General features: G+C 39.4%; 1 protein-coding gene across 4 annotated transcripts in view; it reads right to left on the bottom strand.

The window, feature by feature from the left end:
- Positions 1–16,142, bottom strand: part of acsl1a (acyl-CoA synthetase long chain family member 1a) — a 215,758-nt gene that overhangs the window by 82,935 nt on the left and 116,681 nt on the right. For all 4 annotated transcript variants that reach the window (XM_039751008.1, XM_039751011.1, XM_039751009.1 and 1 more), the window contains exons 6-8: positions 4,648–4,747; positions 1,822–1,997; positions 1,428–1,460 (exon numbers count right to left, since the gene is read on the bottom strand). In XM_039751008.1, the coding sequence (XP_039606942.1) occupies positions 1,428–1,460; positions 1,822–1,997; positions 4,648–4,747 (309 nt within the window). The remainder of the gene's footprint in view (positions 1–1,427; positions 1,461–1,821; positions 1,998–4,647; positions 4,748–16,142) is intronic.

Below are 16,142 nucleotides of genomic sequence, written 5' to 3'. Positions count from 1 at the left end.
GATAGGGATGACAGCAGCAGTTTTTAAATCTCTTGGAACAACACAGGTGCAGTATATTTTTGTTTCTAGAAAATTAAAAAATATATAGCTGCAACTGCAGTACTTTCTTTGAAAGATTAGGTGCAAGAGACTAAATGTTTCCAAAAAGGGGAAAACCTTGCAATACTATGTGATTTGACATCTAAACTGTTTATTTTGGATACATAATTTATGCATAATAATGCAAAAAAAGCCCTTGGGCATGAAGGAATACAGTTTTTCAAACTACTGACGAGAACAATATTCAGTTTTTGTTCTGCAATAAAAAATAAAACACAAATACTAACAGTAACAACAGCTTCTATCTGTCAAAAACAATGGGACAACTCAAAACCTTCAGCACAAAAATAAATAAATAAAGACAACTGAACTGTGAAAAACTCTTTATATTTGTTATAATATTTCAGAGTCCTGTTGGGAGCATAAGGGACAGTTTTGGAGGACTGAAATTGTTCAGGTGTGATCTTAGAAGTATCTGATTATTAGAATTACAGCCAGGGGATTTCATTACAGTTTAAAATATATACCATTCCTACAGAAAGACTATGATAAGTAAAAAGCATTCTGCGATTGTTCTATTTATCAGTTCAAGAGAATCCAGTATAAAAGAGTGGACTAGCTTAAGATCGTCTCAATGCAAACCAACAAAGATAATCTAATGGCAAATCTAAGTTAATTGAGGTAACTCAGTGCTTCAAATCAGCTTTCAGGTATAAATGTTATTTAAGTCAGAAGCGTAGAAGATTTAGAAGCTGAAAAGGGAACCCTAAACCTGGTGTCTCATGAAAAAAAATTCCGCTTTCTTAACCAGTAATCTGCTAGCCTTTCAAGAACTATAGTGGTGTATCCATGAAAAGATGCATCTCTACCCGTTGCCAAAATAATGAAAATTGATTCCCTATTCTCCGTTTCAAGATTGGCAGAAAATCAAGACCTGAAAGAATGTAATCTGAAGTGTTAAAAATAAAAAAAAGACTCCATCAGACATATTTTTAAACAATTTTAAAAAAGGTAAACTCCACCATATAACCAGTTGTGAATCAATATTCTCAGAGGTTCATCTACACTGTGACCTCCTGCTACCAACCACAATAATAAAGCTAACTGCCCATCTCAACTCACAGCTCTTAAATTTAGACCCTTGATGCAAACTTTGTGTGGGCCATACAGATACCGCATGGATTTCCAATGGGAATGTAGACTTCTACTTGTGGAATCCTTATCCAAATTACTTGATGTGTGACCACCAGGAAAATTATTTTGAAATAAGGCAGTCTGCAGTACATACTGTACAGTGAAAAGCACATTGTATTGTTTCAGATGATCAGCTTTTATTAATGCGCTCCTTTTAAAGGACTGTAAAATTGCAAATTAGAAGATCACCTTACCACTGGCTTCATCCAGTTTGCTTGTCCAAGATCCTAAAAAAGCAAAACACAAAAACTTTTGAAAATATATCTATTACTAATCCTTTAAATTACAATATTAGCTTCAACCTTTTTCAAAATTTAACACTACTTGAAGCACGAATGTCAAGTTATTCACTTTTATTTTAGTAGTAAAACAAGCTCTAAAATGTATTACAAATACAAACAACATAGCATTTAAATCATCCAGTGGAAAAAAAAACTAAACTCTAAAAACCTATACTTTACTTGTGAATTTCCCCTTGGGAATAATAAAGTATCTATCTATCTACCTGTAATTTTAATCACATTTTAGTTAAGAGTTACTGGAATCAATGTTACTGATCTCCTACAGAGTCAAATTTACACTGCTTACCTCAACTTCCTTCATGCTAAGCACCTCAATTCCATGCTTCTCGCCTTGCACAATCAGGTCAGTATCAAAAGAGTCAATTACAATTATAGTTTTTATACTATGATCCTTTGCAGTAGCACAGTCAAGGAGGAGCTTCACTTTTTCTGGTCTGTCACATACTATAGTTGAAATTGAGGCTTTAGGAGAAAAAAAAAAGGTATAGTTGGCATGTAAATAGATTTAGAAAAAGTTTCTTTCAATAATTCTTTCTTTTTACTCTGTGCTTGTCAAGTTACTGTTACCCTGATTCTATAAAACTCTTAACAGCATAACACTAACACCTAAAAACCCCTGTTGAGTTCTATGGGTGCCACCAGGGGGCACTGTGGGGACTGGGGCACCTTACTTTGTCGGGCTCTCACCTCACCTGGAAGTGCTTCCAAACTACAGCTTTAAAATAGCATAAATGCTCGGAGCCAGAATTGGGAGGAGGTGGACAAAGCTTGCTGGAGGAGGAGAAGAAGTGTTGCAGAGAGTTTGTGCTTGGTCTGCTTCTGTAACTGAACCTTGGTGCTGTGGGAAACGTTGCTGCAAGCTTCCCATGAATAAAATCCTCTGGTTTATTTTACACTTGTGTCCAGAGCCTTTGTGTTTGGTGTTTCAGGAGCTGGATGACCCCCTTCAGGTCACAATATAAAAAAAATAACAAATGACAGTCTGCAACTGGTGTGAGTTCTTGAACTCATTTGAGCCTTTCACAGGCAATGGGAAAAATGCCATGCCTGACAGTATTGTCATACAACCTTCCGTGGCAAATATGCTACTTGTCAAAAAGACAAGCCTTCTCTATATTGTATTGTAAACAACTTTATTAATAGTGTTAAATTAGAGGATGTACACACAACAAAACAAATATGAAGTGCAACCATTTCATGTGTGGAGCTGCTCACAAAAGATTCTGAGCAGCACTGACTTTTGGAAAGCCTACTTCAAGTTCCTCTTGCTTCCAGCAGAATGGCATGGTGCCAGATAGGAATATCCACATGGAATAAAACAAAACAGTGTGAAGTGTCACAATTTGGTGTGCAGAAACTGCTCACAAAAGATGACAGCAATCTGTGCTGTCTGATGTACAATCTGCTTTCTGTATGCAAAGGCTGGCATATCCACAGAAAAAAGTATAGTTAAAATTTTTACTTTATTTTTAATTTTATGTGCTTAACTGATTAAAATAGTTTGCTTTTATTTAATACTACATAGCTGCTTTAGGCTATCTATGGTTTGTGGGGATAGGGTAACCGGGATAGACTATCAGCATACTGAGTTGGGGCATTAGTAAGAATAAAAGGACTCGGATGCCATTTGCTGTAGGTTCAACAGTTATAGTACATAAAGTGTACAGGTTCTAGTGTTAAACGTTGTTACTCTGGGAAAGTTTACTAATGCTATAACACTAATGTTTACTTGTTTCTACACCAGTCAATTATGTCTTCTTCAATTTACATAAAGTGTAAACTTTTAGCTTTTTTAATATGTAAAAGAAACAGAAAAAAAAACTTAATTTGCACAGTATATATCAATTAGAATGGACTGTTGCAATGGGCAGTCTGTCCTAATTATCCTATGACTATACCAAAATTAATTCAAAACACTACAGCAAGAATAACCAAAATTTTGGCAAGTAAAAATTAAAAATTTAAGGCACCTAACTAGATTTCAGTTTTTAAGCGGACTTTAACATACTATGCTTTAAATAAAAGAATGTTAATCTATTTTCCCCATTTCGCTTTGCACAGTTTAATACCAATGTTATTGAGACTTCACTGATCACAACAGACATGTTAAAAAAAGAAAGAAAAAAAAAACAACACACACACACACACATACTCCCTGTTAACCTATGTCTATCAAGGCTAAAGTTACATTAATGTCCCAAACTTCTATCAAACACATACTGGTCAAACTGCCCACAATATTTTTAAATTTGTTATGCTGATACCAAGACTTTCAAATCTTCCTCCTTTATACTGTTGCTGGCCTGCACTGCCAGGTTATATTTTTGTGAACATGATTTTTGAACAAAACATTAATGGGATACACTGATATAATTAGAAGGAATATTAAATCTTCATGTATTTCATTAAAACCAAGAGTAACAGCCTTTACCAAGCACATACAAACTTTGCTCTCTACCCATCATTTTATATTTGGTACACAAATGCCAAAGTTTAACCCTGACTTACATATTTTTTTAAAATGTACAATTAATACACCACTGACAGAGTGCACAAAATCTTATAGTTCATCCCACAAATATAACCACCATGGAACATCAAATTTTATAAAACAGTGTTTAGATAACTTTTTAGGCATACACAGATTTTTATTTGTGAAACATATAAAAAAGCAGCATCACTGACATTGCATTAAAAAAATATAGCAATAACAATTATTTGGGTAAATGGAAAAATGAATATTTGGTTTCTGACAAATTTAAAGCGAAAGAATTTCCCATTCATGAATATTAATTTTTAATTTAACCTTGAAAAATGGCCAAAAACAAAAAGTTTTTAATGGCACAATGTTACCTCATGATGGCAAAATTGTAGCAGGGTCACCTTGGCCATTGTTGTTTTGCTCTTGTGTTTTACATGCATTAATCAATATAATCAATAAACAGTTTGTGTGAAAAACGCATATGCGCAAATACACACACACTCTCTTTGGGGAGAAACGGGGAAAAAAAGATTACTATCTGCAAATTTCAAGCTGGTGTTACTGTATGTACAGTATTAGGTAAAAGTTTATTATACCAGATTTCAAAGCCAAAAAACTTAAAACACTAACCTTTTTCAATGATGTAAGAAATAGCTTCTGTTCCAAGAGTATCATATAGTGGTACAGATACCATGGAGTATGTATAGCATGCAAGTTCAGCAATTGTCCACTGAAAGGAAGAAAAAAAATAGCCTTTTATTATCAGACATAAGTAAATTGCATATACTGTACATTTAAGTCGGAGAGTTGTAGATCATCTAATTTGTGTTGCCATCAGGTAAAAGTAGTGTTTCTTCCGAATTAAATAGTGTATCTAGGAGAATTAAAAGATTTGTTGTTTGATGAATGTCAAATCCACAAACGCAAGCGGCAGAGATGTGAAGTGGCTGGTGTGTTGCGTAGGCTGGTGGGGTTGGCGAGTGAAGCGTGCTGGGGGCTTAGCCCCCTAGTTTTAGAAAAGAAAATAAAATGCTTCTCATAATTACAAGCTGTCATACTGTTTACATTCTTCTGTAATATACTTATCTGAAAAAGTTTAATTTAAAAAATTAATTTTCACCATTTCACACACACACACACACACACACACACACACAATGGATATTGGCAATTAAACACTGTTTAAATGCAAATAAGTATACTTAGATATTTTAATTATTTTAAATTAATAATTGTTCTAAAAATGTTTGCCGTTAATATATATACTTTCTACATTTATACAGGTTTTTTCTTCAGTGTATCAGCTAGACATTCATAATTCTTGAGGTGTAATTATAAATATGGATTACCATTTTAAACACATAGTACTTTTTTCTTACCAAAACGTATGCTGGATAACACAAATAATAGACACAGTACAAATCTTTTTAAAAAGCCTAATGCTTACTAAGCATCAATTTCAATTAGTCTTTAAACAAGTTTGCTGTCCAAACTCAAACTCCATTTAAATTTAAAGAACAAAAAAAGGTCTGAATTCATTAATGTAGCTTTTCTTGCCATTTGTCTAATTGCACACAACACTTTCTTGATTTCCTTAACTCAGTTTATAAATCCCCTTTCTTTAATGTAAAGGCTAATATTCCAATTGCCTCTCCCTCTGCTCACTGATAAAATGTAAAGCCTAATATTACAATTGCCTCTCACTTTGCTCTCTGATATAACAACCCTCCACTCCCATGCTCTTTGTTTACACTGCAGGAAACTACTGTAATACCTTGTGTAAAAGAGCACAACAACTAAATTACCATAACACTTAGAAAAGCAGGGGCTAGAAATACTGTTTTTGTGATAAGACAATTTATTGATCACTGATTTAAGTATTTTGTAATGAAAATTGGCCAATTTGCATTGGCAGCACATCCATTTTTGCATCCTTACCATACATACAAACCTCATTTACCTATTATTAAATACAGTGGTGAAAAGTTCAGAACCATTCAGAATTTTGTACTCTAGCATTCATTTTATTAAAGGCATTTATACAGAAACATTTTAGCACCACCAACACCGCCCACCCTCAGCCATTTCAGAATTTTTTTTCATCTTTGTGTTATTATTAGAGAGCAGTTCCAATAAAGTACACAATAAATGTGTACATGTTGAGTATCCATAATCCAAAATTTAAAAATCTGAAAATTTGATTTTATGCATGATGCCAACTTGCCTCTAATGTTTTTTTTATTTATTTATTTATTTTTTACTGCAGAGTGGATGAGAATAACAGATGTGCAGATTCTAAACAAATTTATTAATTCTGAGGAGCTATATTGGGGTGGAGGGGTCTGGTCCCCCATCGTGGAACAGGACACTACAAGCGTATATAAAATTTTGCTTGGATTCGTAAGTGAAAATGTGTAAGCTAAAAAACAGGAAAACACTAACACAAAACAAAAAACAGATTTATAAAAACCTATCATACACACATTTCTTTACAATTTACCTTTACAAAGCACAATCATCTTGTAAATGGATGAATATGTGAATATGCCTCAAAATTCATACTGACATCACAAAACTGGACACTGCTGAAATTTGCCTTTAAATGCTGCCATTTTTTTTACACTCTGTTCACAAAAAACATATTTTATGTATGTATGGTCGGGTAATGGCACCCAGCACAGTAGGCACGATGGAGTGAAGTTTACCTGAGATATTTAGACCTATGGTCCAGGTCCCCGAGAAGTAACAACAGGTACCCTTATATAAACTGACAAAAAAACAAAAAAGCTCTTCAGTGTAAATACGCAGCACTGGCTCTCTAAGAGGAGTCTATACATTATATTCACCACATTTGAAGTTTATGAATTATTATACAAGTGAGGCATCCTTTAGGTGGTTTGGCTGCATTTTCTACTTCATCATATACCCCAGATAAATCATTAAGTATATTCAAATATTCCAAATACAAAAATTATCTGAAATACTTCTGGTTCCAGGTATTTCTGATTAATTTTGCATAACCTATATTGCAATAAATATGAGTAAGTTCCAGTAGTGTTTGACACACAGGCAAGTCAAAGAATCAAATATTAATACATTGAAACTATGGGAAATAGTGGTTAGAATCTCATGGTCACCAAAAATGAATCTTTCAATAGAGAATGTTTAAAATATACTTTTATGCATAGAATTATTTACAACAAAACATTATTTTTGATAATATCCACTTTTTTTTTTAACACACTAATGTGAAAGAAAAAAAAACTACTTGCAAGCTACAAAGGGTTAAATGCTGGCAAAACCATTTTATTATAACGGCAAGTTATTCATACAGGCGTCTGTCATAAGACAGGGTGCAGTAAGCTGACCTAGGACAACTTCCTTCTTTAGGAATGAGTCTGTTAGACACAGGAAAGATGACCTTTCCTTCTTTGGGGCCCCTCTGACATGTACACAAAAAAGAAACGGTTGGCCGATTTGCAAAACATAAGATGAAATGCTTGGATGCTATTTTATAAGTAATGGGGAGGGAGGAAAATAACTATAAAAAAAGACGACCAAAAAGTGAAATGTGCTCTTTTGCTTTGCAAAGCATGAATCTTATGTCCTCATCGGTGACTGAATAAAGACTGATTGATTGAACTATTCCTGTCTTCCTCGGGGGTTACTTCAACAGTAACCATGAAATAACCCATTAAAAGCAGTACACAAATAAAACTGAAAACATACAAAAACATTTTTCTCACCTGCCATTCCCTATAATTCTATGACCTTTTGTGCAAACATCTCAGTTAAGAAGAAAAAAACAGCTTTACCTGCTGGTACCAAAAGATGCCAAGATTGGCAAAGTCTCCACATGAAATCCAACATTCAGTCTTTCACAACTGGCAGGTGGTAATGGAGATCATGAAGAACACACTCGCTAGAAATAATCAGTCACCAATGTCTGCTTCATGTGCTGCTTGAGATCCTCAAGGGTCTTAGAGTATGGGAACACAGCAGAAGTGAGCTTTTAATTCTGAGGCTGCGATCAACAATGGGATCTGCAGACTATGTCTCTACTTTTTGCTTTTTTGCATATATAACCAACTTTTGGTTCGTTAACACCAAAGTTACAGACAACAGTGGCTGCCAACATTCCAGCGCAGTTTTATTTTCTCACAAAGCTGCATCACTGACTTTAACACAGAACTTTTTTTTGTTTTTTAAAAGCAAAACAATGTAAATATGCAACAGAAGCACATGGAGCTATTTGCTCTACAATGGTAGGGAGAACAAGAATGGTAAGGCACATCAATTTTGTCTTAATTTTTCTCTTTCTCTGCTTCCTCCCGCAAGTCGAGACTATGTCCCACAACCAGGCCCAACTTCCTAATTAGCTTGTTGATTTGGTGGGCCTCTTTTGAAGTGATGTTAACAGCTTTGATCTACACTACAACACAGAAAACTGCATTGGCTGTGTCTGAATTGTGGAACATGTAAAACGATGTCACTGCCCACAATAAAAGAACATAGCCTCCTAAGAAATAAAAAGTCAGTTTTGCCTTTCTTATAAATTTCCTCTGTGTTACTAGATGAGTCACGTCCTCCTAAGAATTAAAGAGTCTATTTTGCCTTTCTTATAAATTTCTCCTATGTTACTAGACGAGTCTAGTTTGTCATTAATGTGAACCCTTAAGTGCTTATGGTTGTGTACCACCTCCACACTCAGTCCCTGAATAGTGACTGAACATAGAGGCTCTTTCATGTTACGAAAACAAATAATCAGCTCCTTAATTTTGCATATGCACCGTTGCACACAAATCCCTTTGTACCGAGAAACAAAGTTCTCCCCCGACTCCTATACTTTGGCTCAATTCCCCTGTCAATAAATCCTATTATTGCAGAATCACTATAGAATTCCTCCAAGTGACATGGCCTGATGTTATATTTGTAGTCCAGGGTAAACAGAAATGCTGACAGGACAGTTCCTTGTGGTGCTCTAGTGTTGCTAACATCCACATTAGAGACACAGACCTTGAGTCTCACAAACTGCAGTCTAGAAGATTAGTCCATTACGAAGGACATTGTAGGCTCATCCACCTGCATACTCCCAGAGTTTGCGCCTTAACAGGGATGGCTAAATGGCATTCACAAAACTGAGAAAACCAAAAAATATATTCTTCACAGTGTTGTCTTCACAGTGTTGCCAATTTTGTCGCATTAGGAATAGGTACATAATTTATCTTCCACCCCACTCTTTGTCCAATAGGCAAACTGTAGTAGGCCCAAGGAGTATTTTACAAAAGGACTTGCACAGTCCAGGACCAGCCTCTCCAAGATCTTCATGATGTGTGACATAAGGACACCGATCAATAGTCGCTAGGTGAAGTGGTGTCTGCATTCTTTTCATTGGAACTGGAAGAATAAAGGATGTTTTCCGCTGCACGTCCTTGCCTTAGTTACAGACTAAACAGACAACACACCACAAAGTTGGTCAGAATGCCATCTAGCCTCACAGCCTTTTATGTGTATAGTCTACTTGGTTGTCTCCACACTCTGTAATCAGATATGAGCACTGGCCACACCAATGGAAAGTAGTAAAATATTGTAAAGTGTATTAAAAAGTGGTGGAGGGAGGAAATTCAATTAAAACATTGATTCAGGGCATTTGCAATGTTTAGTTATGCCTCAAGAAATGTGTAAAGGAGCCATGTAAAGTAGAATGGGCCGAATTACTTCAATACTATTGTGCAGAATTGATCAACAAAGAGTAAACTTTTGATTCCAATCTTAACTGCTGGTATAGCCTTAAGCACTAAATATCACATACATAGTACAATCCCGCTTAACCAGCCACCTTGGGACTGGACTCATGGCCAGTTGCCATTTTGGCCGATTAATCTGACGCATACCTATTTTCATGTAGAAAAATATTTCTAAGGTATGTACTGTACCTCTTCGACATTCCTGAAGAAACCATATCCACAAGGTTTCATCCATGATTTCGCACACAGGTTTTTTTTCTCGTACAACGACTGGACAGTGTGGTGTAAAGGACTTGGATTTTAACCTCCACTAATTCACTTGATACACTGCACTTTATTTAATTTGAACACTGTTTTGTTGTTTGCTGGTTTTAAAATACCTATCACCTTCCAGGAAAGAAGGAAGTGCATACATATAATATAAAGACTCAGGATTAAAAAAAAAAATTTATTTTATTTTAACAGGCCGGTTAATGCGAGGCCAGTTAAGAGGGATTGTACTGTATATACCTTTTCCAACAAAAAACATGAAAACTTTGTTCTAGGGATATACAACCAACTTAAGTGAAATCATCTATTCCACCAGCTTTACATATTCTCTGCCAAGGTACAGACCCAACATGTAATAGATGTAGCAGACAGATGCTCCAGGTTTCATAGGTTTAGTAACTTTATCCATCATGTTATCATTAGCAAGCTCCAATGAAATGCCTACACAACTTTCTTTTAATTCCTCCATATCAGTGAAAACTTTATTGCACTTGACCAGTACTCTTTTATGGTTAACAACTTTTTTAATTCAGAACAGACAGTTTGACTTAGAATTTCAAAATGTGGGCATTACACAAACATACTTTTCAGTACACTCATCGTAACTATTTTCAGTATCAATTAAAATAGCTTTACAGAGAGGTCTTTACAAATAATTCATATTGACAGCTAAAGTGCAACATGCATTCTGACTGTTATTTCTTGACTCATTAGTATAAGTAACATGATGGTGTAAAAAAGCAATGTACACACTTCTCTCTATGCTGTGGTTTCTATTACACACCTGAAAGAAAGAGACAATATATGTGAAAACATCATCGCACTAATGCAATATCATTTGAAAATGAATAGCGTCAGATCGGGTGTGAATTTATGCAGGAACTGGAAATTCTCTGATGTGGGACCTTCCCCCAGGGAAGAAAGTACAGTGTCAGGTGCTCATTCAGTGTAATAGGAACCATAGCACAGAGGGGTGTGTACACTGCAACAAGTACACGTGTCGTAAATATAGGAAGGACGGTCCTTGGGTGTGTGGGAACTGTTAATATTTGAATGTGATGATTTTATATAGCACGGAATGGAAATCAGCACTTCTTAGCATTGCACCATGCAAGCTGTCGTATCAATCGCCTACTGTAACTTGCTTTCTTTTTTCTTCGGTTATACAGGTAGTCTTGAATAAAAGTGCACTTGTTTTGTTATACTTTTACACCAACATATGTTCCTGTGATTGAGCATGCTCAAGCGGGCATGCTCAAAAATACGCGATGTAATGCCACGAAAAGTGCGCAGACACTTCATTTCAAAACATTGGTATGAGAATGCAGTCACAAGTACACTGCAGAGCTATAGCGCGTCTTTATGTGAAAATAGTCGTGTCAGATGGGGTTGTATGGATTGATTCTGAACGCGACTGTGAGAATGAAAGGTGAATTTAAAAAAAACAAAAAAAAAAACAAAGCTAACCTTTATAAGGATTACACCGGCTGTTACAGACTGAAATCAAATGTATGCTTTTATTCTAAAATAGTAAGACTAAGAGCAGTTTACTTCTCAAAACGGAGTAGTACAGGATCGAACTCGCAACCCTTTGGTTCCCAGTCGGCAGCTGAATCTATTGTGCCACAGAGGCAATCATAATAAGCGGGTGTCAATGTCGCATGTTAAGGCAGCTTTTTGTTTCTGCAGTTATATTATTGAATAAAAGCGCAACTGTTGTGTTATATTTGTACCTTTTGTGAAAAAGTTTCTTTGATATCTGGACTTCAGGCTTCATCTATACTAATAAAAGGCAAAGCCCTTATTCACTCACTCACTCACTCATCACTAATTCTCCAACTTCCCGTGTAGGTAGAAGGCTGAAATTTGGCAGGCTTATTCCTTACAGCTTACTTACAAAATTTGGGCAGGTTTCATTTCGAAATTCTACGCGTAAGGGTCATAACTGGAACCTATTTTTCTACATATAATGTAATGGAGTTGAGTTGGAGATGGCGTGGGGGTTTAGTGTGACATCATCACACCTCCTACGTAAGTACGTAGAGAACGAGGAAGAACTCCAAACAGCGATGAGCACAAAACGCCATTTCACAATTGAGAAGGCAGAAAAACATTATGCAGCAAATGATGCATACAAGCATATTCATAAGTACAGCTACTGCGGAAACAAAGCACGGCATGAACCGTAAGTTTATATTAAATTAAGTTCACAGACAGGCTGCCACTAGCGTTTGTAATTTAGTGCCTGCCCATATAAGGCCGTCCATCAGCAGCAATCCAATACAAACACTGCCGGTAAATATTCACGTGTGAAGGACTGTGCTTATGCAGAGGAAGATGAGATGGTCAGGGTGGTGTTTGGCACAAACTCAGCGAAACTGCGAGAGAAACTTTTAAGTGCGGGTCATAGCTGACATTACCGAGATGGCACCAGCACAGCTGGGAACCTTCGATGCAAGAACACCAAGCGGCTCACGTGAACTGGCGCAGTGCACAGACAAAAGCAACAGTTCCAAAGAGCGCTGAACAAAACCGAATTACACAATTGAGAGGCAGCAAAAAATGTAGGCGTCTGATACATAGAATCATATTCATAAGTGCAGCTACTGCGGAAACAAAGCAGGCGGTGGAATAAGTGAATGTCCCGCTAAAGGAGACAGTGTAAAAAAAACCTGTGCAAGCAGTTTGTCACATCTCAGATAAAGAGGAAGACGAGCTGTTTATTGATGCAAAAAGAAACTAATCGATGAATGAAACCTCTTATCTTTAAAACGATTGACAAACACGGAATGTAACTTGAACACAACACATCGTTCAAATACGACTCTGATTGAAACAAATAATGATAATCAAATCCTTGATGACAGCAACATTCAATAACACTCACAAAACAATTACTGTATATTGACAATCATATTACGTTATTTTAAAATGTTCCCTTTTCTTTTTCATAACTTCTACTTCTCCACTGCGATACGCGGGTATATATATAAATGTATATATATACCCCGATCTACAGTACATACTCTCGCATAGACAAGCCACACGCTGTGGCTCAATTGTAGAGTCTTCACCTCTAATGCCGACATTGAGGTTGATTCCCGAGAGGGATGCACTGAGTATGTCAGCAGCGCTACCGATTCATTTTACCTTCGCATCTCCTTGGTTTGGGACGTATGAAAAAATATTCGTTTAACGCAGAATCATGTTACGTTATTTTTAAAATGTTTCCCTTTATTAGCACAAGCACAGCTGAGAAGCGATGCATGTACTCTATAACGCGTTAAAAAAATAACGCATTTAATCACACTTTCAATTCCAAGCAAACGGGAACTTTTGTCAGTGCATGATTTCCGGGTACATCCATTACACTGATGCACACATCACAGCTGCAAAAATGTTAGAGTCGGAATAAAGCGTTCCTCGACTGATCATTTCGACTACCCGGAAGCCTTGATAAAAGCATGGTTTTGTGCACACTGAAAAGCAAGCAAAATTAGATGCATTACAGAAAGCGGACTTTGTGGCTCTTACTGTGGATCATTGTACTTCCGTGACCGTTAGTAATTCTAATTACATCTAATTACAAAATGTTCAATGATCACACTGTTTTAGTCTAATGTACAAAATATCCATCCATCCATCCATCCATCCTCTTCCGCTTATCCGAGGTGGTCGCGGGGCAGCAGCAAGCAGAGGCCCAGACTTCCCTCTCCCGGCCACTTCTTCCAGCTCTTCGGGAGAATCCCAAAGGCGTTCCCAGGCCAGCCGGAGACATAGTCCCTCCAGCGTGTCCTGGGTCTTCCCGGGGCCTCCTCCCGGTTGGGCGTGCCGGAACACCTCACCAGGGAGGCGTCCAGGAGGCATCCTGATCAGATGCCGAGCCACCTCATCTGACTCCTCTCGATGCGGAGGAGCAGCGGCTCTACTCTGAGCCCCTCCCGGATGACTGAGCTTCTCACCCTATCTTTAAGGGAAAGCCCAGACACCCTGCGGAGGAAACTCATTTCAGCGCTTGTATTCGCGATCTCGTTCTTTCGGTCACTACCCATAGCTCATGACCATAGGTGAGGGTAGGAGGTAGATCGACTGGTAAATTGAGAGCTTTGCCTTACGGCTCAGCTCCTTTTCACCACGACAGACCGATGCAGAGCCGCATCACTGCGGATGCCGCACCGATCCGCCTGTTGATCTCACGCTCCATTCTTCCCTCACTCGTGAACAAGACCCCGAGATACTTGAACTCCTCCACTTGGGGCAGGATCTCTCCCCAACCCTGAGAGGGCACTCCACCCTTTTCGGCTGAGGACCATGCTCTCGGATTTGGAGGTGCTGATTCTCATCCCAGCCGCTTCACACTCAGCTGCGAACCGATCCAGAGAGCTGAAGATCACGGCCTGATGAAGCAAACAGGACAACATCATCTGCAAAAGCAGTGACCCAATCCTGAGTCCACCAAACGGACCCCTTCAACACCCTGGCTGCGCCTAGAAATTCTGTCCATAAAGTTATGAACAGAATGGTGACAAAGGGCAGCCCTGGCGAGTCCAACTCTCACTGGAAGCGGGCTCGACTTACTGCGGCAATGCGGACCAAGCTCTGACACGGTTGTACAGAGACCGAACAGCTCTTATCAGGGGTCCGGTACCCCATACTCCCGGAGCACCCCCACAGGATTCCCGAGGGACGGTCGAATGCCTTTTCCAAGTCCACAAAACACATGTAGACCGGTCGGGCAAACTCCCATGCACCCTCAGGACTCTGCTAAGGGTGAAGAGCTGGTCCACTGTTCAGCGACCAGGGCGAAAACCACACTGTTCCTCCTGAATCCGAGGTTGACTATCCGGCGGACCCTCCTCTCCAGAACCCCGAATAGACTTTTCCAGGGAGGCTGAGGTGTGATCCCTCTATAGTTGGAACACACCCTCCGGTCCCCTTTTAAAGAGGGGACCACCACCCGGTCTGCCAATCCAGAGGCACTGTCCCGATGTCCATGCGATGTTGCAGAGGCGTGTCAACCAAGACAGTCCTACAACATCCAGAGCCTTAAGGAACTCGGTATCTCATCCACCCGGGGCCCTGCCACCAAGGAGTTTTTGACCACCTCGGTGACTTCAGTCCCAGAGATGGGAGAGCCCACCTCAGAGTCCCCAGGCTCTGCTTCCTCGTGGAAGGCATGTTAGTGGGATTGAGGAGGTCTTGAAGTACTCCTCCCACCGACCCTAGCGTCAGTGAGGTCAGCAGCGCACCATCCCACCATATACGGTGTTGACACTGCACTGCTTCCCCTCCTGAGGCGCGGACGGTGGACCAGAATCTCCTCGAAGCCGTCCGAAAGTGTTCTCCATGGCCTCTCAAACTCCTCCCATGCCCGAGTTTTGCCTCAGCAACAACGAAGCAGCGTTCGCTTGGCCTGCGGTACCTATCAGCTGCCTCCAGAGACCCACAGGACAAAAAGTCCTATAGGACTCCTTCTTCAGCTTGCGGCATCCCTCACGCGGTGTCCACCAGCGGGTTGGGGATTGCCGCCACGACAGGCACCGACCACCTTGCGGCCACAGCTCGGTCAGCCGCCTCAACAATAGAGGCGGAACATGGCCCATTGGACTCAATGTCCCCACCTCCCTCGGGGCGTGGTTGAAGTTCTGCGGAGGTGGGAGTTGAAGCTACTTCTGACAGGGGACTCTGCCAGCCGTTCCCAGCAGACCCTCACAACACGTTTGGGCCTACCAGGTCTGACCGGCATCTTCCCCACCATGAAGCCAACTCACCACCAGGTGGTGATCAGTTGACAGCTCCGCCCCTCTCTTCACCCGAGTGTCCAAGACATATGGCGCAAGTCCGGCGACCACGACCACAAAGTCGATCATCGACCTGAGGCCTAGGGTGTCCTGGTGCCAAGTGCACATATGAACACCCTTATGCTTGAACATGGTGTTGTTATGGACAATCCGTGGCGAGCACAGAAGTCCAATAACAAAACACGCTCGGGTTCAGATCGGGGCCATTCCTCCCAATCCGCCCTTCCAGGTCTCACTGTCATTGCCCGTGAGCATTGAAGTCTCCCAGCAAAGCAGGGAATCCCAGAAGGTATGCCCTCTAGCAACC

This window comes from Polypterus senegalus, chromosome 4 (assembly GCF_016835505.1).
Source record: "Polypterus senegalus isolate Bchr_013 chromosome 4, ASM1683550v1, whole genome shotgun sequence".
Classification (NCBI taxonomy): Eukaryota; Metazoa; Chordata; class Cladistia; order Polypteriformes; family Polypteridae; genus Polypterus; species Polypterus senegalus.
Note: the sequence above shows the minus strand (reverse complement) of the source record. Positions and strands in the feature narration are given on the sequence as shown.